General features: G+C 34.3%; 1 protein-coding gene across 1 annotated transcript in view; it reads right to left on the bottom strand.

Moving 5' to 3' along the window:
* ERGIC2 (ERGIC and golgi 2) overlaps positions 1–26,927 on the bottom strand; it is a 40,078-nt gene extending 13,151 nt beyond the window's left edge. The window contains exons 1-8 of the mRNA XM_081591742.1: positions 26,875–26,927; positions 17,880–18,022; positions 16,074–16,182; positions 14,158–14,204; positions 12,840–12,910; positions 7,817–7,857; positions 1,451–1,552; positions 248–343 (exon numbers count right to left, since the gene is read on the bottom strand). Of these exons, the coding sequence (XP_081447868.1) occupies positions 248–343; positions 1,451–1,552; positions 7,817–7,857; positions 12,840–12,910; positions 14,158–14,204; positions 16,074–16,182; positions 17,880–17,985 (572 nt within the window). The 5' untranslated portion in view covers positions 17,986–18,022; positions 26,875–26,927. The remainder of the gene's footprint in view (positions 1–247; positions 344–1,450; positions 1,553–7,816; positions 7,858–12,839; positions 12,911–14,157; positions 14,205–16,073; positions 16,183–17,879; positions 18,023–26,874) is intronic.
* Between the last annotated feature and the right edge of the window lie 343 nt (positions 26,928–27,270).

The raw sequence follows: 27,270 nt of genomic DNA, 5'->3' as shown, positions 1-27,270 counted from the left end.
TCTACATCTTCTATACTTCAATATATGAAAGATAACATGACTATTATCCTTTTGTTTTAAAGTAGAAGTTATTAAAGTCAGTAGTCTTCTCTATCCTGAGGCTGAAGACCAAAACAATCTGAAGACACCAAAAATACACATTCGAAGAATCCTTTAGTTGTTAGATATTATTCAATTAGCAAAGATTTGACTTTTAACCAAACTGCCAACTTGTCTAAAGTATTTTCAGCAAATGAAAAGAACATACTTGCCCACAGTTATGTGAAAATTCCCTGCTACTTTATTGACATACAGATGACCATGAATTCTGCAAGCATCTGGAGGTTGTGACGAATCATCTTCCCTGTTACAACAAGATACATTATGATTACTTACAGCATAGTCAGTAGTTATCATTTACTGGTGAGAAAATTTTATAGAGGAAAAAAACTAAAGATCGATTTTTAAGTAATGTTCTAAATGTCAAAAGCAGAATAGCAGTTTTTTGAAATCTAAACATTTATTATAAAAAACTACAAAAATGAAAAAAACTATATGTGAAAGTGAAAAGTAAGTGAAAGTGTTAATCGATCAATTGTGTCTGGCTCTTTGCAACCCCATGGACTGGAGCCCTCAGGCTCCTCTGTCCATGGAATTCTCCAAGAAAGAATACTGGAGTGGGTTGTCATTTTCTTCTTCAGGGGATTTTCCTGACCCAGGGATTGAACCCAGGTCTCTTGCACTGCAGGTAGATTTTACTACCTTAGCCACCAGGAAAGCCCAACTATTATATATATATTTACACAAATCTAGAATTTCATAGTTCTTCAAATTTAATCAGAGCACTAAATCTAAATAAGAGAAGAAAAATGAAAAGTAAAGAATTATTAGTCCAACAAAGACACTTTCATCATTTGTTTCTGGTATTTTCAGAGACAGGAAGGGATGGGAAAAAGAATGAGGTTAAGGGAAAGGCATGACACTTAACTTCATATACATAAGAACATTTTCTTCCTAAACAAATGTAAAACCTCTATACAGTTTTAAATTTAAATAATCATCTTTATGATAATAGCGTTTCCAAATATCAGCTCTTCTAGTCTATAAAAGAGACAAACGTAATATAAAAGCATGAAATTCCTAACCAAAGTTTATACAGCACCATAATGGTAAATGCAATTAATTTGTTCTTAAAACTTAGTACAATTTTATATGAAGGTATACCATACATACATAAAAGAAAAATTAAATAAGACATTATCATTTATGATAATCCTGATCAATATCACAGGCCATAAATTTAAGAGTTAAAAAGGCATCTTCATCATACAGAATGATTATATTTTCTCTAAGAACTATGAGATTCAGAGAATTAAACCATTACTAAATCACATCACAATAAATCCTTAATAAATTGTCTCATAAATCCTTAATAAATAGTCTTAATAAATAGTTAAAATATACATCTCACCTTGGTGGAAGTGCTGTTGATGCATTTTTAAAAGCACTTTTAAATATCACATCTTGAAGTGAATGTTCTTCTTGCAGTCTACTCTGAATCAGCTGTAGCATCCTAAATAAAAAACAAACAAGCAACAGTTTAAAAACACAATAAGACACAAAGAGAAAGTCAACAGTATTTGAAAAATAACAATGGCTAGTTGACTTAGCTAAGTCATATATTTATTATTACAGAAACTTATTCTAAAATAAAGTTCCAAGTAATCTTTGGTCACTTCCTGGAAAGTAGGAAAAGTGAGGTAGTGTGGCTAGTGGTCTAAAAGCTGGGGTCCCTAAGCCTGTCTAATTTCTACCAATAATGAACGTGTGGATCCTGTTTACATGTCCATCACTGGCAGAATGAGGGCCACCAAGAAAGACTTTCTGTTCATCTGAATATCTAAATTCATTCTTCATGCAAGTATGCAGCAATCACAAAATTATTAGCTTTTGTCAGATACTGAATACAGTTTATAGATAAAAAGAACAGGACAAATACAGGGTCACATAACAGATTTGGGGGCTTCATTTGTGGCTCAGATGGTAAAGAATCTGCCTGCAATGCAGGAGATAAAGGTTCGATCCCTGGGTCGGGAAGATTCCCTGGAGAAGGGCATGGCAACCCACTCCAATATTCTTGCCTGGAGAATCCCATGGACTGAGGAGCCTGGTGGGCTACAGCCCATGGAGTCACAAACAGTCGGACACTAATGAGCAACTAACAGTGGAACTGACAAATAGATTCAAGAGATTAGATCTGATAGGCATAGTGCCTAAAGAACTTTGGATGGAGAACACTGTACAGGAGGTGGTGATCAAAACCATCCCCAAGAAAAAGAAAGGCAAAATGGTTGTCTGATAAGGCCTTACAAATAGCTCAGCAAAGAAGAGAAGTGAAAGGCAAAGGAGAAAAGAAAACATAAATCCATCTGAATGCAGAGTTCCAAAGAATAGCAAGGAGAATCAAGAAAGCTTTCCTAAGTGATCAATGCAAAGAAATAGAGGAAAACAATAGAATGGGAAAGACTAGAGATCTCGTCAAGAAAATTACAGATACCAAGGGAACAATTTCATGCAAAGATGACCAAAATAAAGGACAGAAGTCTAACAGAGGTAGAAGATATTAAGAAGAGGTGGCAAGAACACAAAAAACTATACAAAAAAGATCTTCATGACCCAGATAATCACAATGGTGTGATCACTCACCTAGAGCCAGACATCCTGGAATGTGAAGTCAAGTGGGCCTTAGGAAGCATCACTATGAACAAAACTAGGGGAGATGATGGAATTCCAGTTGAGCTATTTCAAATCCTAAAAGATGATGTTGTGAAAGTGTTTCACTCAATATGCCAACAAATTTGGAAAACTCATAAGTCGTCACAGGACTGGAAAAGGTCAGTTTTCATTTCAATACAAAGGAAAGGCAATGCAAAAGAATGCTCAAACTACTGCACAACTGCACTCATGTCACACGCTAGCAAAGTAATGCTCAAAATTCTCCAAGCTGCATTTCGATAGTACATGTACTGAGAACTTTCAGATGTTCAAGCTGGATTTAGAAAAAGCAAAAGAACCAGAGATCAAATTGCCAACCTACACTGGACCATAGAAAAAGCAAGAGAATTCCAGAAGAACATCTACTTCTGCTTTATTGACTACGCTAATGCCTTTGACTGTGTGGATCACAGCAAATTGTGGAAAATTCTTCAAGAGATGGGAATAACAGACCACCTGACCTGCCACCTGAGAAATCTGTATGCAGGTCAAGAAGCAATAGTTAGAACTGGACACAGAACAATGGACTGGTTCAAAACTGGGAAAGGAGTATGTCACGGCTGTATGTTGTCACCTTGCTTATTTAACTTACATGCAGAGTACATCATGTGAAATTCTGGGCTGGATGAAGCACAAGCTCGAATCAAGATTGCTGGGAGAAATATCAATAACCTCAGATATGCAGATGAAACCACGCTTATGGCAGAACGGAAAGAGGAACTGAAGAGCCTCTTGATGAAAGTGAAAGAGGAGAGTGAAAAAGTTGGCTTAAAACTCAACATTCAGAAAACTAAGATCATGGCATCTGGTCCCATCACTTCATGGAAAATAGATAGGGAAACAATGGGAACAGTGAAAAGACTTTCTTTCCTTGGGCTCCAAAATCATTGCAGATGGTGACTGTAACCATGAAATTAGAAGACGCTTGCTCCTTGGAAGAAAAGCTATGACCTACCTAGACAGCATATTAAAAAGCAGAGACATTACTTTACTGACAAACATCTGTTTATTCAAAGCTATGGTTTTTCCAGTAGTCATGCACGGATGTGAAAGTTGGACTATAAAGAAAGCTGGGCACCAAAGAATTGATGCTTTTGAACCATGGTGTTGGAGAAGACTCTTGAGAGTCCCTTGGACTGCAAGGAGATCACACTAGTCAATCCTAAAGGAAATCAGTCCTGAATATTCCTTGGAAGGACTGATGCTGAAGCTGCAGCTCCAATACTTTGGCCACCTGTTGCGAAGAGCTGACTAACTGGAAAGACCCCGATGGTGGGAAAGACTGAAGGCAGGAGAAGGGGACAAGGTTGGAAGGGATCACTGACTCAAAGGACATGAATTTGAGTGAGCTCCAGGAGTTCGTGATGGATAGGGAAGCAGCCTGGCATGCTTCAGTCTACGGGGCTGCAAAGAGTCAGACACAACTGAGCGACTGAACTGAAAAGTGGAGATGACTGGGGTATAAATCCACAACATGAGCATCCAATTCTAAGTACAAACCAGGCCACGGTGAAATTTAACATCACCTGGTATCTGCCTTTCCCAAAGTAACCTGAACTTTATTCTATGACATGACCATTCTAAACAAAACATTACTTTCTACCTATAATGTTTAAAAAGAGTATCAGCATATAAGATACAGGACTATAGAAAGCTTAGTATACATTTGAGAACTGATGCTTAGATTTTCTTTTTAAATATACTTAGCCAAAATAAAACAGAGTTGCCTGAAGACTTTTTTTTAAACTAAATTCTTACATTTACAATAACTCATGAAATTACTTATTCTGAAAAACAAGACCAAGAATAAAAGTATTGCTTCTATTTCTACCATTTTCAGCCACAACTTTGTATCTTTAGATATAATCCTATTTTACCTCCTTTAACTCTATACCTTTATATAACTAACATCCAAAGTCATCTATATTAGAGCTCAAACTCAGCTAGTACAAAATTTATAACCCAGAGGGGAAGGAAGGGTGAACAGACAAAACAAGATTTCAGAGCAGCAAAAATACAGGTACTATAACGGTGGGTATATGTCATTATGTATCTGTTCAAACTCAGAATGTACATTTCTAAGAGTGAACTCTAATGTAAACTTCGGACTCTGGGCAATAAGGATGTATTCATATTGGTGCACTAACTGGAAGAAATGTACCACTCTGGTGTAGGATACTGATAATGGTGGAGGCCATTCATATGAAGGGACAGGGGATATTTGGGAACTCTATAGTTTTCACTCAAATTTGCTGTGAACCTAAAAATACTCATAAAAAGTTTTTAAACATATATAAACATACATAAATAATTTTGAAAAATTATAAACAAACAAGCACCTGAAGAAGCAAATATAAATCAGAATATACTTTACATCCTATCATGATATAATAATAAACATTTTCTAGAAGGGCAAGTGAGAGATAAAGATAAAATACATATGCATCACCCACTAAGGACACTGGTAAAACAGGCCTAGTTAAAATAAAAGGTCATTTTTACACTGTAAAATCAGTAGAAATAAATAGCTGTAATCAGGAAGGCTATGTCCAGAGTTTGAGATTTACTACTTCAGGAAAAAGATTAGTAGGGATTCTAAATATTTAAGAAAGCAGAACAACTGAAAGAAAACTTAAATATCTTTTAGCAAATTCTGTAGGTAAAGAACATTTTGGTATGCACATTACTCAGATTGTTAGGCCTTAGGCATCTCTAGTCCATTCATAAATATTTGTTTGGAAGTAGAACACAATAATTTAGGAAGCTTCAAGAGGTCAGATTCCATCTTTAGATATATGTATGTACAGAGACTCAAAAACTTTATATCTAATGCTAGCAGAAATTGAAACCTTCATATTTTTGCATGTCATATATTTCCAGAGTTCAACTTTTAGTGCCTGGAAAAGAGCCTTAGTGCCTGGAAAAGAGCTTGATGACAACAAACCATATGTATGTATGTGTACGTGTGTGTGTGCGCGCGCCTCAAATAGGCCAGTAAATACCTGAGCTTGATGACAACAAACCATATGTATGTATGTGTGTGTGTGTGTGCCTCAAATAGGCCAGTAAACATCCAAGCTAATATTCCATAGATGAAGGGATATGAAAAAGTGTACTATGATGGAAAATAGAAAACTGTACGCTGGAACATATTTATAATTTTAATAGTAAAAACATAATCTCGTCTCTCACTTATTACTAGTTTTGAACACTGAATAAAATTCCAGATGAAAGCAGACTTACAATTTAACATTTCTAGAATAAAGTAATACATTTCATTCCTGGACAGCTCTCTACTAAAAGGACTAGAGTCCAGAGACACCTAATATTAAGTTATTTTGTTCAACTACATTTGTTTCAACTTTAATTTTAAAATCTCTCCAAACAATGAAAGTGGAAATTAAAAGAGAAAGGCATTTGAAATGAACCAATACTTAGGGACTAGAAAGAAAGAAAAGGATGAGTAAAAAAATTTATTTTTAATAATCTTAAATTAGTTAATGCCTTTTTAAACACAAGACAGCCTAGAAACCAAAAAGAAAGGACAGAGAGGGTATGTAGTAACCAGTTACAACAAAAAAGTAATTTCTTTAATATACAAAGAACTCTTTAACGGTAGTAAGAAGAAACCCAATGACCAAGCAAAATGGGCATATGGCATGAAAAAGAAGTTTCATACAAAAATACAAACAGGAAAAAAAAAATTCAAAGATATTCAGCTTATTTATAAAGAAATGCTAATTTAAAAGTGCAATACCAGTTTTCACCCATCAAAATGGCAAAAATTAAAAAAAAAAAAAAAGTCTGATTATACCCACTGTTGGGGAAGTTCAAGAAACAAGTACTCTCACATAGTTGTGGAGTATAAATGAAACTATTTGGGGAAGATATTTGGCATTATCTATCAAAATTTTTTACCAATCTTACTGAGATATAACTGGCATATAACATTGTATAAGATTAAGGTATAAACATATATACTGTGAAATGATTACCACAATAAGTTTAATTAACAACCACCACCTCATCATTACAAATGTTTTTTCCTTGTGTGCCAACTTATCAAAACATTAAATATTCTCTAAAAGAGAAATTTCATTTCTAGAAATTTTATATACATATATTCACACAAGTACATAAGGAATATATACATATATTCACATGAGAAATTAGATTCAAGAATTTTCACTGAGCATTGATTTAGCAACCTGTAAGCAATCTAAACGCCCATTGATAAGTATCCAAAAATTACTATAGTTTGTCAATAAAATATACCACTGTATATACTTAAGTGGGAAGATGTCCAAAATATAAGGTTAGGTTGGAAAAAGCAAGTTATAAAACTGATGTACAAAATGACCCCATTTGTATTAAGAAAAAAGTAACATAAGCAAATACGGCCACATGCAGAAAACTGGTTATTAGCACTCGTCAGTGGTACTAGGGGGAGAAGGCAATGGCACCCCACTCCAGTACTCTTGCCTGGAAAATCCCATGGACGGAGGAGACTGGTAGGCTCAGTCCATGGGGTCACTGAGAGTCGGACACGACTGAGCGACTTCACTTTCACTTTTCACTTTCATGCACTGGAGAAGGAAATGGCAACCCACTCCAGTGTTCTTGTCTGGAGAATCCCAGAGACGGGGGAGCCTGGTGGGCTGCCGTCTATGGGGTCGCACAGAGTCAGACATGACTGAAGTGACTTAGCAGCAGCAGCAGCAGTGGTACTAGGTTTAGAGAATGATGAGGAGGCTTCTATTTTCACTTAATATCCTTTATATTCAAATTTGAGCATATATGCTTTTAAACATATTTAAATAGATAATACAATTTTAAATGTAAAATAAAATGTATTTATGATTCAAAGTGGATTAGAGAAAAGATATGACTTTCCAAAGATTGGATAAAACTTTTGAAATGGTAAAGACTGTATTATATACTATATTCTGCTAATATTTCATTCAAACAAATGCCTAGAGGAATCTAAATAATTCACAGTAGACAAAATAAACAAAGCAAGATCTAGATTTCTATGAACCACAATACTTTGTTTACTTATTACCTCTGCCACTCTCTTTGCTGTGGTGAAAGATCAAATATTGCCTGAAATAAAGCAAAACATAATCACTAGAACTGTCAATTTCTCCCAGCTTTAATATCATAATTTAAAACAATTTTCTTTGAGCAAGGAACAAATTTATAGTGCCATTAAAAACAAGTATTCATAATTTACATTTAATCTTCCATAAGTCAAACTAATAAATTTAAATATATGATACTTCTACTCAAAAGTAGTATACAGAAATTTTACTAATTGCAAATATTTTCCTGTTATAGAAACCTACATTTATAAGAATGGATACAATGCAATCTACCACATGTACAAAATGGTAATTTAGGGCTTAAAATCATTCAAATGATGCCAGCAAGAAACTTAACCATTTAAAAAAGAAGAAGAAATGAAAAAAACATACAGCTTAAGTATAGTGTTCAAGCATCCAAAGCCTATGTTCCTGTCATGGTATTTTATGAGCTAAACAATGTCACTGTAATTCCCAAATGTATTAACCAAAAAAGAATAATTCAAGAAATGTTATCTAGGCACTATATTCATCAATTCAAAAACAAATTTTGTTATTTTGTAGACTCAGAGGGAAAAAGGCAAGCTTCTCATGGTTTGTGGCAATACCTACGATTTAATTTTCCAATAGCAAGTCCACCTTTGATATTTATAAAGACAATTCATAACTAGGCATATTAATTCTACATTCTAAATCATTATTATTAATGATGCCTCCATAATCATGCCCTAACCTACTACTCTGTCTACAAATCCTTGGTCTTTAACCCCTCATTCCATCAAACAACTCTAACTCTGTGCCTTTGGTTATTTAATTATGTTAACCTAGAGCCTTCCTCTCCTGTAACTGTGACCCTAAACTCAGCCTGAATTCTATACACCATTTGTTCCAGGTTAAATTGCCCCCTTCTTTCTGATTACAATGAAATTACTTTTGTTACTCCTCTTGCAACCTTTTCACACCATGGCACACAGAGAAAATGCTAACATCTGAAAAATACACCAAGGCAAAGAGATGAGGCTACATGCACCTGCTCCCCAGTTACTTTGTGAATAAAACTACTGATAGCAGGGACTATGCAATTTTTCCTTTGGTATCCCCAAACTGCTCAACATAGTGATTAACAGAGCAGGTAAAGAACCACAGAGTGGCTTTGTGCTAGGCCACATGCTACTTAAATTATTATCTCAATCTTCATAACAACCTTGTGAGTTTGTTATTATTCTTTTATATATAAAAAAGAACTCAAAAGGTTAAAAACTTTTTTCAAAATCACAGGTAGTAAGGGTCAGTGCATAAGCCTAATTCTCAGATTTCTCACTTTCTCACATCCTTAAAAATGGTTCTTTTCTTTAAATAAATAACAGCTATCACATGGCATAATGTGATCATGGTTTAGAAGCTTATAAAATTATTAGAATTAAGTTTTTATATTCAGACTGCATATTAAAAGAACGAGTGAAAATTTAAAAACAAGTAAAAATTATCTCAAATAATTTCACATTAATAATTATTCTCAAATATTTTAATAAAAATTAGGACAAGGGAGTGAATACTTACCAGAAATATCGTTAAACATTTTAAAAATTACTGATAAAAAGTATACAATTTTTAAGTATACATATAAGAAGTATACACATTTTTAAGTTTCTAGCTTTATGACTAAGACATGACTTTTATTATATGACAGTTAAAATAAAACTCCTATTTACAAATGATTGAAAGAAATTGGCAGAAACTGTTACAATGGAATAATCAATGATCTTGCCACAATTATATAATTCTAACATATCCATCAGAGTCTAATATCTGTAATGCGTTATGATTTACATTTTGTGAGCTATATAAAAAGAAAAAATCAAGGAATTTCTTCTCAGGAGTTTAGCATCTAGCTATAGAGACAAGCTATCCAGAAAAAATATACATGAAAAAAAAATCAGAGACTTAATACATGTGAAGAGTGACAGACACTCAGAATATGGAGAAACTGCTAGAAAATAGCATAAATAAATTTCAGAGGATAAGCTCAAGATGATGTTTCCTCAATACTCACAATGTTCAAAGAAACTTTTAAAAATTTATGCAAGACAGCATACAAGGGAGACTAAATTGAGAAAACAGCCCAACACATAATTAATTTAATGAGACAAGAAAAGTTCATGTAAGCAGCAATTAAATTGCCAATTCACAGTAACAGGGGAAACAGGTGATAAAAGACAATAACACACTTGAGGAAGAGACAGCATCCATCCTAAGAACACTTATAAGAGTTTGATCAATGCCAGAGACTGCATTCCACAGCAGTATTATTCCCAGCTTATATGTGACCTGGACAGTAATATAAATTAAGCAAAATTACTGCCACAGCTGCCTGCTAATGAGGACAGTCACACCAGTTAAAAGAAAAAAGGAATTACCCTAGCTAAATTTAACCTATCAAAAAATAAACATGGAAAGAAATACCGTGGTGCCCTAGTGAACCACTCTGTCATCCTGAACCCAGTGTGACTTCTTCCTTTCTTTTCAAAAACATCTGAAGCTTTAATTTTACTTAGAAGAAACACAGCATATCTAAACTATATATCCTTCTTGTTTCATTTAGGTCTGGAAAATAATGTGGGGGTGGGGAGGAAAAGGGAACTGACATACCAGTCTACTTCAACTCTCAATCAGTTATTTGGCCATTCATTTTCCCATCCAAAAGAAGAACAAGAACATAGACAAAAAAGATTCATTAATTTGAAGGAAGTGGTCAATTTGAGGTCCAAAGCCTAATTTTCCTCTATGATACCATTTCTAAAAAGAAGAAGAAAAGTTTTCTAATTATTTCTCAATGAGATTTAACATCATGAAGATAAAAAAAAAAGAGTGATCTGCAATATATTAGAGGTAGGAAGTATAATCACTAAATTTTAAAACATAATGAAGGCACTGAAAAAAAAGACTGATACAGAAGTCAGAGGCAAAGTTCAAAATATGCATCTTAAGCAGAAGTTGATAAAATATTGAGAACCACTCCAGGAAAGTCAACATCATTTGATAAAGAATCTTTAAAAGCAGAAGTAAAAGTATTATTCTGAACATCTTTAAAGCAAACCAACAACCAAAAAAAGACTTGAAAATTCAGATCACAATACCTCCAGAAGCCAACTAAAGGAGAACAACAACTAAAGGAGATCTACATTTGGATATAAGGATAAATATTTGAATTTCAAAAATAAAGAAAAAAAAGCATGTAAGTAGATAAATACATTCCCTACAAGGAATAAAATATTGTGCCAGAAGGCAATAAAGGAATGTTTACCAAGTTTTGAATGCAAAGTATCATAAAGCAAGAATTCTATCCTTATACATGTATGAAGAACGGAATGACAGAATGGCAGTCTGTCATAAAACATAATCCACACTTAAAAAAAAGATTTATTTTATACTGGACTATAGCCAATTTCATAAAACATAATCCACACTTAAAAAAAAGATTTATTTTATACTGGACTATAGCCAATTAACAATGTTCTGATAGTTTCAGGTGGACAGCAAAGGGACTCAGCCATACATACACATGTATCCATTCTCCCCCACACTCCCCTCCCAACCAGGCTGCCACATAATGTTGAGTAGAGTTCCCTGTGTTATATGGTAGGAGCTTGTTGTTTATCCATTTTAAATATAGCAGAGTGTACATGTCCATCCCAATATTCTTTCTGTGATAAAGAAGTCACAAAAAGTCCCTTATAAAATGATAAAAATAAACAAAGAGTAGAAAATAAAGGCAGTAAAACACAGTGAAAGTTGAAGAATTATTCCTAAAATAGTATGAAATGTGAACGTGCCTGACAATAATCACCATCTAAACTTCCAGATAATAGTATACAATAATATGGTATCTGAATTTGCAAGGTAACTAACCTCATTAAAAATTACCATGATACCAATTTTTTCAGTGGAGTAGAGGAGTTACGAAGTAGAGAGGTTCAGAGTGGCACTAACAAGTTACTTTTTCTTTAGAAAACTTTATTTAAAAAGTGTGTGTGAAAAGGCATAAATACATTTTATTGCTATAAACTAAAGATAACTTGGCAATCAAAACTAACCTAAGGGCTTCCTTTTTTTTCTCCTCCACATATTCAGTTACTTCTAATCCTCCATCACCTTTAGTCTTCACTTTCCAATTTTGTTTATAGAGAGTTCACAACTGTCAATGGTAAGCAAAACAACTCAAGAATGTATGAGTAAACATAAGTACCACAAAGCCAACAGAGTAGTCAGCAGGCAAACTAGCTGGGAATTCTGTACTTTCTTCTCCAAAGCTTCCTTAGGCATGGTTCTGATCAGGACCTGTTATTACCTGCCCCTGTAATGTGCTGGTGTCTTATGATAAATTAATTTTATTACACACAACTTGTGCGATGAAAACTATAAGACAATGTCAGTATTTCACGGGGTCTGGGAAATGGAGGTGTAAAAGCAGGTGAAAAAAGTAATTGCATATAAAATTCTCCTCTTAGATACTGCTTCATTCTTGATTACATGAGAAATACAGCTCAGACATTTCTAAGGACTTAAATTTGATAAAAGAAGAATACAAATAGGACACAGAATTTCTAAATCATCAGAAAAAAAGGAATGTCATCCCTCTAGCAACTGTATAAAAGAGACAAGGAAACTGTTAGGAAGAATTAACAAAAAACATCAAATAAGTACAAGGTTATTGTTATACAGGCTTATCCAGAATGCTAACAATAGTTATCTCAAGGCTTTAGTATCAAATATAACTTTTTTCTTCCCCTAAATGTTTACAAAGAATATGTATCACTTTTATTTTCTTGTTTTATTTTTTAGTGAGGTATAGCTGATTTACATTGCCATACATGACTTCTGAATTAAGAAAATATATTTTTAAAAAACTAGCTCAGACAAAACTAAAAGCAAATATCAAAACTGTTTTCAAGGGAAAAATTCCTCAAAGCATACTACTGAAAACGACATGTGAATCAAACTTACTGGTTCATAAACTAGACCATCTGCAGATGCAACCATTGTTTCTGCTAGATCCAATACATCTGCTCCAACATCTGCATAAAAAAATTAGAAGTTTTATATTCTATGTTCAGAACCAAACTTTATGTGATATAAACTAATAAATTAAGATGAATAATAGAAAACTCACAAATATGTAGGATTACTTTCTTATACTGCTTATTTATTCATGTTAAAACAGTAGTATTATATAGTTTCAGTGGAAATAACTCTAAAAATTAATAATGCTTTTTCTAATTTTTAAATAAGAAAGATGACTTGGAATCTCACAGTATAAACTTAACTGAACTAAAGAGCTTTGCAAACACTGGCAATAAACTAATCACAGTATTAAATGGCTGCTAACAAATATTAATTACAAGAATTATTTTTAGAGATTAAAAAAATCTTAAGGCAAAGCTATTGATGACATTTAAAAAGTCAACAAATAGGGAAAATTTATTTTGAAAAGGGTAAAATTTTAATGGTATTAAAACATCTACAATAAAGCAAAATATTCAGTATTAACACTAACTCAATGGTTTAGATACAAAATATTTCTTTTATCTTAAAACAACTAACATAAGAAAATATAAATGGAAAAGGGAAACAGATTTAAGGTTGTTCTTAGATGAAATCTTTTAGAAATTAATCTCTTTAATTAGATATAATGAGTTCACAACTTTAAAAAATTCTGTCTGAATTACTGAATTCTTGGTCTCTACTTTTCAAGCGGTACTTTAACATACAATTTAAGATGAAAAAGCATCCTCATTTCTGAAAGCAATACTGATTCAAACAGTATCTATCTGGAATAAAAACTTTTTTTCACTTCTACCAGTATAATTAAGTGAAGCCAGTGAATAAAACAGAAAACAGTAACACCACCATTAACTTAAAAGATTTGAATCTGTGTGCAAAAGTAAAAGTAAAGGGTTGTATATTGAAACAGTGATAGGATATGTTTGTGGAAGGTGGGTGTAAAAACTTCTACTCCAAACAAGAAATACCTCCAAACAGGATATACCTAAAATAGAACTTTGATTCATCAAAATTTCCTCTAATTTTCTTTCATTTTAGTCATACTAATGTAAAATTAAATCTCTTCATGGAGAAGAAATTTAAAAAATACAAGCTGTGGAGAAAAATATTCTTATTTCCATTCTTAAATAGCACTACAACAGTATTTTACAATATCATAAAGGGAAAATAAAGTTAAAACAACCAGTATTTTTTACTTTTTACTAGCAATTATTAAAACCATAATTTATATATGCATTCATCAAGTTAAAGATGTACTTACATTGACACTTCATGGCAACAGTAATATTTATATTGATTCTCAATTTGCTGAAAAATGAAAAGGAAACATTATAACCTATTAATTGATCAACAAAATATGAGCAATAAAAATCAACTGATCTATGAAAAACTTAGACTTCATACAGAATATGTCAATTAGAACTTGCATAGCATTTCATTTGGCCAAAACAAAGGCTCTTCAAAAGTAAAAATTCTATTTTGTAATTATTCCAAAAGTCTTTCTGACTTACAAGTTTTTAACACAGTATCCTTTAATTTAATGGCAAGTTTACAACTAAGAAGTCTAAACAACTCAGAAAAAAGTATTAATCTCTGTTTATATAAATCTTATATAGACTATGCGACTAAAGAACGTAAAACTTTCAAAATCAAAAGGTAGGAATTGAAAGTCTTTCTTCCCTTATCAAATAAAAACCATACATCCAGCATTATGCCTGATATGCTACAAATACCACAATCTTTATTCTTTATCATGGACCTATAAAGTGGACAGCTTCAGTTCTACAGATAAGCAGTGGTGTTTGCAGAAGTATAAATAAATGCCTAGCTTAAGACCAGATAACCACTGAAGTGGCATGCTGGAAACTAGGTCTGTGTGACTCAAAATAAATGTACCGAAATTACTAGAAAAAAAGAAATCTGATTCTTAAAGTTTTGCATGGCCTTTTTAAAAAGACTCACCCAATGCCTTATTTTCAAATGATTAGTTCAAATCAAATTAATTTTCAAAAAGAATTAAGCACCAAGAATAACAGAATGAGTACAATCAGTATCAGTCCTGTCTGTCCTATGCTTCCTATCAAAACTTTTTTTCACCCTAATAATTTTCATCTGGTTTCAACAGAGAGTATGGATTTTTAGAATTTCATGTAGTCTCAAAGTTGTCTAGAGTTCAAACTGTACTCAAATAACCCTGGAGTTTAGACTCACGAGATTTTATAGGAACCAGAAGATGAAGCCAAGTGGACAGGGCATCCCCACTACACTTGAGGTGAACTACATGACTTCATTTGTAAAGAACAAAAAGTGTTTCATTGGTGCTAAGAAAAATAAATAAATAAATAAGAAAAACAACAAATTCCTTAAAAACTAACGGCATTAAGAATAATATTGACGTTATAGATCACGAAACTGAGGCCCAAAAGAAGCCAGCTATATGACTTGCCCAGGGTTACACAGGACCTATTACAAATATTGACTGACTGATTTCTCATTGATCTGAAGAGGAAAGTAGTACAAATATTATCCCCATTTTACAGAAAAGAAAACTGAAGCACATGCAGATATAGATTTAGTCAGTTCTCAAAAGTCACACACCAAGTAACTGGCAGAGCTGGGACTGATACTGAGAAGTAAATGTTTCCTGCTATCTAGTACAACCTACATGTTATAAACCTGTTATCGTCAATCAATTAAAAAATCCAAATGATATGAATAAAGTATGTTTTGTTTCCTAATTAAGATACTATTATTTTCAAAGGTTTAAAAGTGATGTTTACCTTAAAATATAGTTTATACATAATTTACAACAATCAAGCTTTAAGTATAAACAATGTTACCATAATTTGTTTTCCAGCTCTCGCAGATCAGTAAGATATTTCAAAATCTAAAGAGTAAACAGTCTCAAATCATCAAACAATTTCCATCCTTTCAATTTCTAAGGAAAAAATACATTCTGTTCTCCTAACCTTTTTGAACAAATGTATAAACAATCAGAGAACCTCTCCTTTATAATTTAACCAGTATTCAAATGATTCTAAAATATTTTACCTAATGCATAATGAGAATTTTTCAGGACTATTTCTTCAGAATTAAAATAAACTATGTATAAAAATTAAAACATGTTCTTTTCAGAACAATTTAAATCTAAAGGCGTTTCAAAAAATAAAAAGTTACCTAGAAAAATCCTTGTCTACTTCATATTCATACTTCATCCATGTATCTTGATATACTGAAAATTCCATTATAGTTAATAAAGCCATAGTGGTAAATGCTATTAGAGAAACTGAGAAACCAACAAAAAAGAAAGAATTAAAACAATTTTTAAAAGGTAAACAGCAGGAAACTGGGATTAAAATTTGCAAAGAATACCCTAATGTGATTGCCATGTGAATGAATACTATAAAAGATTTTTCTTAAAATATTCATCATAAATTTTTTTCTAAAACAACTTAAAAATGAGGATTTAATGAACACAAACATTTGCATTATTGAGAAAGCACGTTATTTCTTCAGTATTAAGGACATATCTCACTAAATGGGTTTGTCAAAATTACACAAAGAGACAAAACTTTTACCTTGTTACAAATAGCAGTGTCACAGATATGATAAACGATGAAAGTAAGCATAAGTTTCACAACACAAATTTGAAAGTAGTCCCCTCATAATTAAAAATGTATCCATGCTGTAGTCCAGTTAAAATAACAAAAAAACAGCCTAATTTCTTAGATCCTGAGAGTTCACAATCTGTGCCAGAAAGTCAAATAACATCTCCATCTCTACTTACCAAAGTAGATAGATAAAACTCTATCTACTTGGAAATCTCCCATATATTTCACTTCATTTTAAAAGATCTAATTAAAAGAAAAAGAACTACCATCTACTATGACAAAAAACACTTAAAATGGACGGCGCAACAAGAACTTGTACTATTTTCATTAACAAAGGTTAATCACAGGAGATTAAAAATAGCAACCAACGTACTATAAATTTTACCAAACGAAATGTGAATCTTATGAGAAATATAGTTTTATTAGTTCTTCACATAAAAAAAGTTACAGTAAATACTGTTATAGTGGCATATTTTTCTGATATATTTCATTATTAACTTATTTTATTTAACAAATATCTCTCTCAGTAACAGGCACTGCTCTGAGTATTTTATAAATATTAACTTATTTAATTGCCTGCATCTCTATCAGGTAAACACTGATAACATCCCCATTTTGTGTAAGAAGAAACTAAAGCATAGACAGGTTGAGTAACTTCCTGAAGATCAAGTAGTTAGGAAAGGGCAGAGGTGGAATTTAAATCCAGACAGTCTGATTCCAAAGTCTAAGCTCTTAACTTACTACCCTATGCTACCTTTCTTCAGTAATGTGAAATTTAAGAATTTTATTATGATGTCTAAAGTAACTTATTCTTAACCAAAACAGACTAAGGCAGTTTCAACATCATTAAATAACTTCAATTCTATCTACATATAAAAATCTTAATAATAATTCAAGAGCACCAAGGCAGTATAACTGAATTAATTTGTTCAGTTATGCTTTAATAAACACTGCTAAATGCATAGGCTGCACTGGGTTGGATGCCAAAGAGCATACATAGAAGAATAAATTTAAGGCAAACAGTGTGACATGAGGACAGACCAGCTATAAAGTTACTTTGATGAGTTCAAAGTTACTTTAAAATTCACTGATGAGTTCTTCCTCATAGCTACATTTCTGTAAGTTCTTTTTTTGGGAAAGAAAGAGTTTTTTTTAAACCTTTTTTCTTTTTTTTTTTATTGGTATATAATTGTTTTCCAATGTGTTAGAGTCTGCTGTACAATGAAGTGAATCAGCTGTATGTATATGCTCCTCCCTCTTGGACATTCCTTCAACCCCCTTCTGGACATTCCTTCAACCCCTCCACCCTCACTACCACGATAACTCAGAAGATGAACTTACTGAAGGAGTTTTGATTTGAACTCATACTCACCTGTACCCCCACTGGCTGAAGTCTCCACATAGCTCTCAGGAACCTTTGGAAAGGCATCCAACTCTTTCACCAAACTTAAGGTTTTCCTCCGATTCAGTCGCCTCATCTTCAGGAAAACCTTCTTCTTCTTTCATATAGTCATGCTAAGAAATAAAAAAATGAATAAATGCATCCTTCAGAAAGATTAAAATGTTGATTTTATTTTTAGATAACTGACAAATGTCCTTGGAACAACTTAACATTCTCATTCCTCCTCAAGGGAAAAGAAAAGCTTAACACGATCCTTTCTCCACTCTCACCCTGACAAAAAGTACTAATGAAAGATAATTTACACACACTAACACATTTAACAGCCAAATAATGTGAAAAGTTAATCATATTTGTAATATTTGAATATACAAATTAAAATGGTTATTCTGTTAAATTAACAAAACATATAAAAATAACACATTTCCACTAAAGGATGACAATGAAGTAAAATAGACATGCTCATATATTGCTAACAAGAACATAAATATTCACCACTCCTCTTTTCACCAAGCAAATTCCTCTTTTAGGAGTGTATCCTAAGGAAAATATATGTGTTGTGCACAAAAATTTCATTATGAGGGTATTTCACAAAATCCTCATATCCAACACACAAATTCAGTGAATTAAAAGTTCTGAAGCTAAGTAAGCACTGAAAATCTTACAAAGAAAACAGAATAATGTACAAAAACACTCGTAACACATTAAGAAAAGACTAGAAGGCCATATTCCAGTTTTATGAGAGGCAGGGAAAAAGATATTTGGGGAAAAAACTGAAAGCCAATACACAAAATGTTTTAAGTACATCATGGGAGAATTTTGTTCTCTTTATAAAATTTTGAACTTTACAGATTATTTATTTTTATAATAAAAATATCATTTAAAAATTGACTGCTTGCTATTCTCCTTTTGATCATATGCTAGCCATAAAATAACTGAAATCACAAATATTTATATAATTTTTATATGACTGATTTATATAAATATTATAGGTGATACTACAAGCATTACCCAAATCAAAGCTGTATTGATAAAATTAACATCTAATACAATAAGTCAGATTCTATTGGTTGTAGAAGTCACTAAAAGAAAAAGTGTCTAGAAGAAAGCAGAAAGACTTATCTAAAATCTAAATAGGAATAATACAAAAAGAATAGACCATAGAAAGAGTATTCATGGAGAAAAAGGAGACCAGAGAGGTAAAAATTGGCAGGAATCACAAACACTGCCCAAAAGAAAGCAGGCCCTAACCAAGGGCACTACTTAATCAGTCCATGCAGGAGCCATGCCCTAAAGTGAAGCTGAATGCATTAAGGAGCTAATTTCATTTGTTATTATAAACATCCAACTAACTCCCCTTGCTGATTCCATGTTTAAAAGTGGCCTTCAGATTATAATTTGGTTTTCATGTATATGGTTTTCCTAAGGAAAAAAAGAACATGTATACAAAAGAGAAGACAGAGTTTGATTCCCACAACAGATGTAAATTAAGCTTCTGAGTGTTTATTAAGCATAAGCCATGGCTCCTCATGTTTGTGCAACTCAGTAATCAAATTTATTCTCTATACCCACTTAGCAGTAATAGCATCAAGACTGATCCTTCTTCCATCTTTCAAATTTCTACTCATTCTCTCCTACAGGAGTTAAATAATAAATACGTTTAAGCCACTTAACTTTAAAATAAAACTCTCCAGGTAAGCTCAAATCCAACTCAACTACTGTATAGATCTCTGGCTACCGCTTCAGTGTTCTTCCCTTGAAAACCCCATGAACAGTATGAAAAGGCAAAAAAGATATGACACTTAAACGAATGAGTTGTCTCTATTCATCTCCTGAGACTAATTCCTCGGTTCTCAACTAAATTTGCTCTCAGCAAGGTCATCAACAATTTCCTTAGTACCAAATCCAATGGACAATTTTGGCCTTAATTCAGTTTTGCTTCTGAGAGAATACATTTTCCACTTGTTCATCACTTCTTTTCCTCTTGAAACAGTCTCATACCTTGGCTGAGGTAATACTACATTCCTGATTTGGCTTATTTTGCAGATTCTTCTTCCTCTCAGATTCTGCACTAGGCCCTTCTCTCAACCTCCACACTTTCCCCAAGTGGTCTCCCATCCCTTCCATTTCCATCTACACGTTGATTCCTCTTAAATTTTTATGCCCAGTCCAAATCTTTCTGCAGACATGAATATCTTTCTGCCTTCTATTAAATTTTCATTGGAGTGTTTGAAAGACAATTTAGAGTAAACATGCCTAAAAATAAATACTCCACCCTACCAAACCTGTTTTCCCTCCTGTGTCCCTAAATTAATGATGATACATGCATCCAAATGCGCAAGCTAGAAACATGGATTTCATCCTTAAATTCTTCCTAAATTTCTCTCAATTCTGTCTTTTCCAGGCCCAGAGAAATTCCTTACTAGGATCTTAGTCTCAATTGCCATAATCTCTCTCTGCATTGCTCCAAATGATCTTCAAACCTTCTATTCACTCTCTATATGACAATAATATTTTTAATATAATACATAAAACTGATCATATAAGTTTTCATTTTAAAATATTTATATAGGTTCCCGTCACATTTAAAGAGTTTGGAATCTATCTATCCCAACGTGGTTTACAAAGCACTGAAAACACAGACCCTGCTCACCTCTCTTCAAAACCCAGTTTCTCAAACTCCAACCTCACTAAATCACTTTCTATTCCTTAAACACACTATTCTGCCTACTAGAAATATCCTCCCCCTCCTACCCCACCTCTACCTTTAGCTAACTCTCTTCAAGTCTCAGTCCAAACATCTCAAGGAGGAAAAACCTTCAATGACCTCAAACATGAGTTACAGCATTTGCTCCTAGAACACTGTAGTTTTATCACACTACTTCTACCTGCTTGTTTTCTCCACAGTCATTTTAGGGCGGGGACCATGTCTAACTTAGTCTTTGTATCTCCTATGCGCATGAGGTTACTTGATAAATATTTATGGAAGGAAGAAAAGAAGGAAGGTGGGAAATTCCCCATTAACATTCATGATAGCACAGCTCTCCAATCAAAACATCCATACTGAGATAAATATGTAAAAATATAAGATCTACAAGAAGAATTTTTTCTTATTTCATTCACTATAATATATCCCCAGCACCTTGAACAGTGGTTGGCTCATAGTAGCTACAGCATTGTTGAGCAAAAGAATAAAACCGTGAATTTTATTTTCTAAATGTTCTAAGTATTTTAATAAGCCTTACAAACGCTTTCTTGTAAATTGTATCTAAGTATTAAGATACGGCAAGGAAGTAGTTGGTTTTACCAACACTCTAATAATTCATACAGCCTATCCAGTACTCCTCCCTTAATCATCTAACTAGTGTACTCACTTGGCTATCTCCCTCTCCTATTTCTAGTTTCTAGTTTCTGACCCAGAGAACACACCGAGGGCACTCTCATTGGCTCTCCCAAACCTAGGATGGAAAAGCTGACAACAACAGGCCATGCTCCTGGTGAACTGGCGGGGGTCTCACCTGCCCCTCAGACAGCTCTATTCTACACTTGAGCACCTGCCACTCTGCTGCTCTTATCTCATTCTTATTACCTCAGCACTAACCTACACCTGAGAAATTCATTCCACTTCAAAAATTACCAGTCTGCTCTATAGAGCCACTATTTTGATATGAACAAGTCATCTGATAACTTCTAGTTTTTCTAAAAGCAAGCCTTCTACCTATTTATGAAACCTGACATTCTCCTAGTGGCAATACTCTTTGAATCCTACTTCTTTTCTGAGACTCACAGGTAAAGAAGTAGCACATTTCAACATGATTTCTCGACCATCTGTTCCCTTTTTAAGTCTATCTTCTAATAATAATAAACTCACATACTGTACAGAATTATAGCTAACTTTCATATTACGTATCCGACTCTTTAAGACCCCATGGACTGTAGCCCGCCAGGCTCCTCTGTCCATGGGATTCTCCAAGTAAGAATAGTGGAGTGGGTTGCCATGCCCTCCTCCAGGGGATCTTCCCAACCCAGGGATCGAACCCGGGTATCCCGCATTGAAGGCAGATTCTTTACCAGCTAGGCTACCAGGGAAGCCCTTCATACTACGTACTAGGTATTATTTGAAGAACTTTATATATTAAATTCATTTAACCCTCTAAATGGCTCTACAAAGTAAATTCTATTTTTATTCTCCCTTATAGATAAGGAAACTGAAGCACAGAACAGTCAAGTATTTGCAAGGGCTACACAGCAGGCGGTAGAAGCTGGATTCAGTGCCAAGCGGTTTGGCTCCAGAGTCCACGCTCCAATCCAGAGTACACCGACTTGCTTCCACACTTGATTTCTCTTCCATTAACATCTGATATATCTAGAATAATCCTGATGACTTCAACACCTGGATCATTCACCATACTTCTCTCCTTCCCCATCCCATTGTCATCCTATGACACGCAGGCACTCACTCACAGTGATAACTCTTACCATGTAAGCATAGCATTTATGCTCCAATCATTTCCATCTTATTCTATACAAAGCCACACATGAACAAGGTCATGTTTTGGCTCCTCTGAACTTTTAAAATTGTGTGTGTGTGTTAGTCGCTCAGTCATGTCCGACTCTACAAACCCACGGACTGTAGCCCACCAGGCTCCTCTGTACATGGAATTCTCCAGGCAAGACTACTGGAGTGAGTTGCCATACCCTTCAGTAGGGGATCTTCCCAACCCAGGGATCCATCCCAGGTCTCCCACATTGCGGGCAGATTCTTTACCGCTTGAGCTACCCAGGAAGCTCAAATTTAAAACTGCTCTGCTGCTAATACCCAAAACACTAATTTTCTTCTCTGAGTAGAAACAATTATCCTTGCAGTTCTTTAATTTCTTGACTAGGGAAAAACCTACTCTTCACTTTCCCTGTGTTCTCAGTCCCTTGGATTCCTCCCCGCCATGCAGTTCCACTGCTCCCATTCCCACTGTATTTGCTTCTCCGTCCAGCTCAGTCAGCCATTTTCAAAAACACATTTAGAAAGACCCTAGATCAGTGATTTCCAGAGCCACAGGATTGCCATTCTATCACAAAAGTTTCTAATCTGTACCTACTAAATGAAAAAAACAATGGCAATATAAGAATTTTTAAAGTTAAATTTATTCAATTTAAAAAAATCTGTCTTTTATTCTGAAATTATTTCCTTTCCTTTTTTTTAATGTGCCAAATATCCTTTCTTTGGTGAAATGATAAAGTAGACAAAGTTTTTTGTTTTGTTTTTGGATGTCTTTCTTTAATAAAATTAAAAACTGCAATTCTATATTAGCCCTTAAATCCAGCCCCAAATTAAAAACTACAGTTCTATATTAGCCCTTAAGTCCAGCCCCTTTCCCTGATTTTTCCATATACTTTTTGTACTGGTTAACAAAATTTAGGAGCCATTATGCTAGATTCCTTTGCCCAGTGGTTTTCATAATTCGACAATCTCTAGTACCATATCTTCAATTTCTCTCCTATACTGCTGTGTATACTAAAAAATAAAACACGTAAGCCCTACTAAGTCATTGATAACAACTGAGACTAAAACAATGCTTTGAAAAACTGCATAAGAAATATGAAGCCACCTTTCATGCTGGAACACAGGCACATATTATCAACACTCAATCTAAGTAATGCCACACAGCCAGTATTTCATCATCTGTGTCCATGTGAATACAATGAGACAATCAGATGCTTTGCCAAAATTAAAATACAGAATTCATGACACTTCTATGGCTCCATTACATTTCATTATTTCTTCAAACAAAAAGGAAGAAAAGAAGGAAGGTGGGAATTGTGGAGACACAATTTACTCCTGCTACTCACACTTTATGAGCTAACTTCTATTTTTAACATATATTTGACAATATGAAAAATACATAATTGGTTAACACCTATGCATTGTTGTGAGCTGAACTATGCCTCCCAAAAAGATACATCTAAGTCCTAATCCCTGGTATCTGTGAATGGGTCTTATTTGAAAATAGCTGGGTTTTCAAAAATACAACTAGTTAAGACAAGATCATATCATATTAAGGTGCCCCCAAATCCAATGACCAGTGCCTTTATGACAAGCCATATGAGGATACACAGACACACTGGGGACTATCCCATGTGAAGACAGGTAAAGATTTAGAGTGATGAATCTACAAGCCAAGGAGCCAAGGATCGCCTAGATGTTAGAACAGGCAAGGAAGGTTTCTTTCCTAGAGCTGTCGGAGGCAATATGGCCCTGCTGACACCTTTATTTCAGTCTGGTGGCCTCCAGAATTGAAAGAAAACAAATTCTATTTTTTTAAGCCAGGCAGATGGTAATTTGCTAAGTCAGCCCTGTGAAATTAACACAAGTCATTAACAAGAATGAGAAAGGAAGTGGAATAAATACTATCCAAGCTGCCACTGAACTTCAGAAATGAAAAACAAAACTATGACTTATCTGTAAATTTAAGCCACTTGATAATACTGCATTAGAATACAAAAGAAAAAATTTATGAAAGATAACTTTGTTTCACTTTACAGCAAGATATCAAAAAAGTACTCATTCTTTTTACTTTAAAACTTTTTACAATAAAGTAAAATGTTAAATAATTACTTATTTACACTAACATAATTCAAGCAAATCTAATAACCTTCCAAGCAATATTTTTTAAAAATGTTTACTTGGAAGCAAATAAGATGGTATAAATGTGAGTTCTGTGATCGGAAATACTTGGGGTTCTTCTAGGTATTTACTAGCTATGTGACAAATTTGAAAAGATCCTCAGCTTCTCACAATTCTCTATTATAATTTTATTTTAAAAGGAGGGATGGAGACATAATGGTTTACCTCACAGTTTTTAATCAAGATAAAAATGAGTCATTTGCTAAATGTCTGTGTCTAACTTTCAAAAGAAATGCAAAGACTTATAAGATAGCTGAGATTTGTTAGTCTTTAGGAAGGTGGGAAGAGCATCTGAATTAGTTGATAATACCATGAATAGACTGAGGATTATGTAAATTGATAGAATAAAAGTTGAGAGACATAGAGTGATGGCAACACAAGTTGGGTGCACCTAATAACAAGATGAAGCAAGGTCTGACTCTAGTAACTACTCAATAAAAGCACACAAAATTGAATTAAGGAAGTAAGGAAAGTGTGAAGAAAAAGGTCAGTGACACATGAAATATACTGACAATAGAATGAAGGTCCCCAAAAGCAAGGAGAATGGGTTACCAAGGCACTAGGTCACTGACCTAGACTGTAGTAAGACTACCTGAAGTAGTAGAAAGAAGACATCTGTAACTTAGTAATTAAGAGAGGATAACAGCTTAAGAAAGCAAGCAGTTGGAAGATGGAGTTTAAGCAAAAATTAAACATATAGACTGAAAAGTATAATCAATTTTGGAATCAAAGAAATGACTTTAAAAAGCATCTTCTTCATTCTATATTTTGGCTAAGTACAAAAGCAACATTTTGTGAGTAGGTATAGAAGATAGAAAACAAAAATTAACAATTAACAAGAGCGAACACTTTGAGCATCACCACCCACCTTCTGAGTCTAGTATTATAATTTCCATTTTGCAGATAAGGAAACTAAGGCACAAAGAAGCTAATTTATCCATCAGGACATTAAGAGGCAGAATCATAATAAATACTGAAAAACTGTTGAATAGGATTTGTAGCAGGCATAGACTGCCTAAAAAGTAACTTTTATTAAAAATAAGTTTCACCATTTCTTCCAATTAAATCACTAACCCTCAAGGAAATTTATCATTTTCTAATGATTTTTTTTTGCTGCTATTGTTGTTCCAAGTTAGTACTAATTTCCTCTGAGACTTTAAAGCTTGGTATATTTTTATGATTTGTACCCTCAATTATAACAGTCAGCTGTGACTGACTGAATTTTACCATCACAAAGAAGAAAATTCAATCCCTCTTCTCCCCCAAAGAAAACCATGAAATTTCTTTTTTTTCACGTTTTTCCTCTAAGAGACCTGGAATAATTGCATCAATGTGGAGATATCAATAAACAAATTAAGTAAACAAACATACGTACTAGACTCTTCAGTGAACAAACCTGATTCATTTCGTTATAATGGCTGTATACTAGAGTACAGTGAAATATTTAAATACAATTGCAAACAAGTAAATCCCATTTTTAACTGTATCTTTAAACTGGTTCAGAAGGCCCGTCTTGCAACATGTTAACAGATATTATGTAACTCTGCGTTGTCCTGAGGGCACTAAATCCTAAATACAAAAGTTACACGAATACGTTTTCTCAAACAATGACCTACTAATTCTATATACTACCAATACCCAAGGGTATTCTCTACCACGAGTTGACTGTTACCTAACGAGGGTTTTTTAACTCTCGAGGGTTTCAGAAAAGTACTGACACTCGAACCTCTCTCCCCATAGCATCTTGTCCTACCCTGCCCCTTTATTTTCCTAAGCGGTGCGCGAACCTCCTGAGGAGAGGCTAAGAAGATCTAGGTCTTTCTCAGACAGACAGCAACTTGCTGCGAAGAATTTGGTATTTGTCTGAACGAGGATGGAAGCCAGCCACCCGGGAAATCCGGACACCATCAGGCAGGTCTTCATAACGCGGGACCCTCCTCGCCTGCGTACGGGAGGAGCCACCGGGGCACGGGGCGCTGTAAGAAGCAATGGGCCAGGGTCAGAAGCTACGGGAAGTACCTAAACTCCTTCAAGTTGTAAGACAGCGCAGAAATACTGGACCGGAGAAAGAGGAGATTCCCGGCGCAGCGCTGCCCAGGGTCCTGCCAGTAACGCCCCCGGGAAGATAGGTAGAGCGGCTCCCAGGTCCGGCCCGTTCTCCAGAAGAGAGGAATTAAGACCGTGAACAATCCTATAACTGACTCTCACTACTTTAACCACATTCATGCCCTGAACAGCCCTGGAGCAAGCGAGGGACCAGCACCCGGCAGGGTTTCAGTATTTTACCTTGTGTTACGGTCCCAGCCGACCGCCATGTTTCACAGAAGCCCGGGTCGCCCGGGCTCCCATTTACCCGGAAATATCGCGAGAACAGAAGCGACTACCACCGTTGAAAACGTCAACACGGAGTTAGTATAGAGCTCTCGCGATATTCCCTTTGCTGACGACGTTCTCTGTGAATCAAGAGGCGTGGTTCAAATTAAAGGGGCGTGGCTAAACAGAACAGAGATTTTAACTTTCAGTTATACCCATTTGGCTGATAAGGAAGTAACTCCTCTACGGAGGGATTTGTAATCTACCAATTTGGAAACCTGGGGCTTCCCACCTGGCGCGACTGGTAAAGAATCTGCCTGCCAATGCAGGAGACGCAAGAGACATGAGTTTAATTCCTGAGTCGTGAAG

The sequence above is a fragment of the Giraffa tippelskirchi genome, chromosome 4 (assembly GCF_054371585.1).
Source record: "Giraffa tippelskirchi isolate mGirTip1 chromosome 4, T2T-mGirTip1v1.2.pri, whole genome shotgun sequence".
Taxonomy (NCBI): Eukaryota; Metazoa; Chordata; class Mammalia; order Artiodactyla; family Giraffidae; genus Giraffa; species Giraffa tippelskirchi.
The sequence above is the reverse complement of the archived record's forward strand: the minus strand, read 5'-3'. Positions and strand labels throughout refer to the sequence as shown.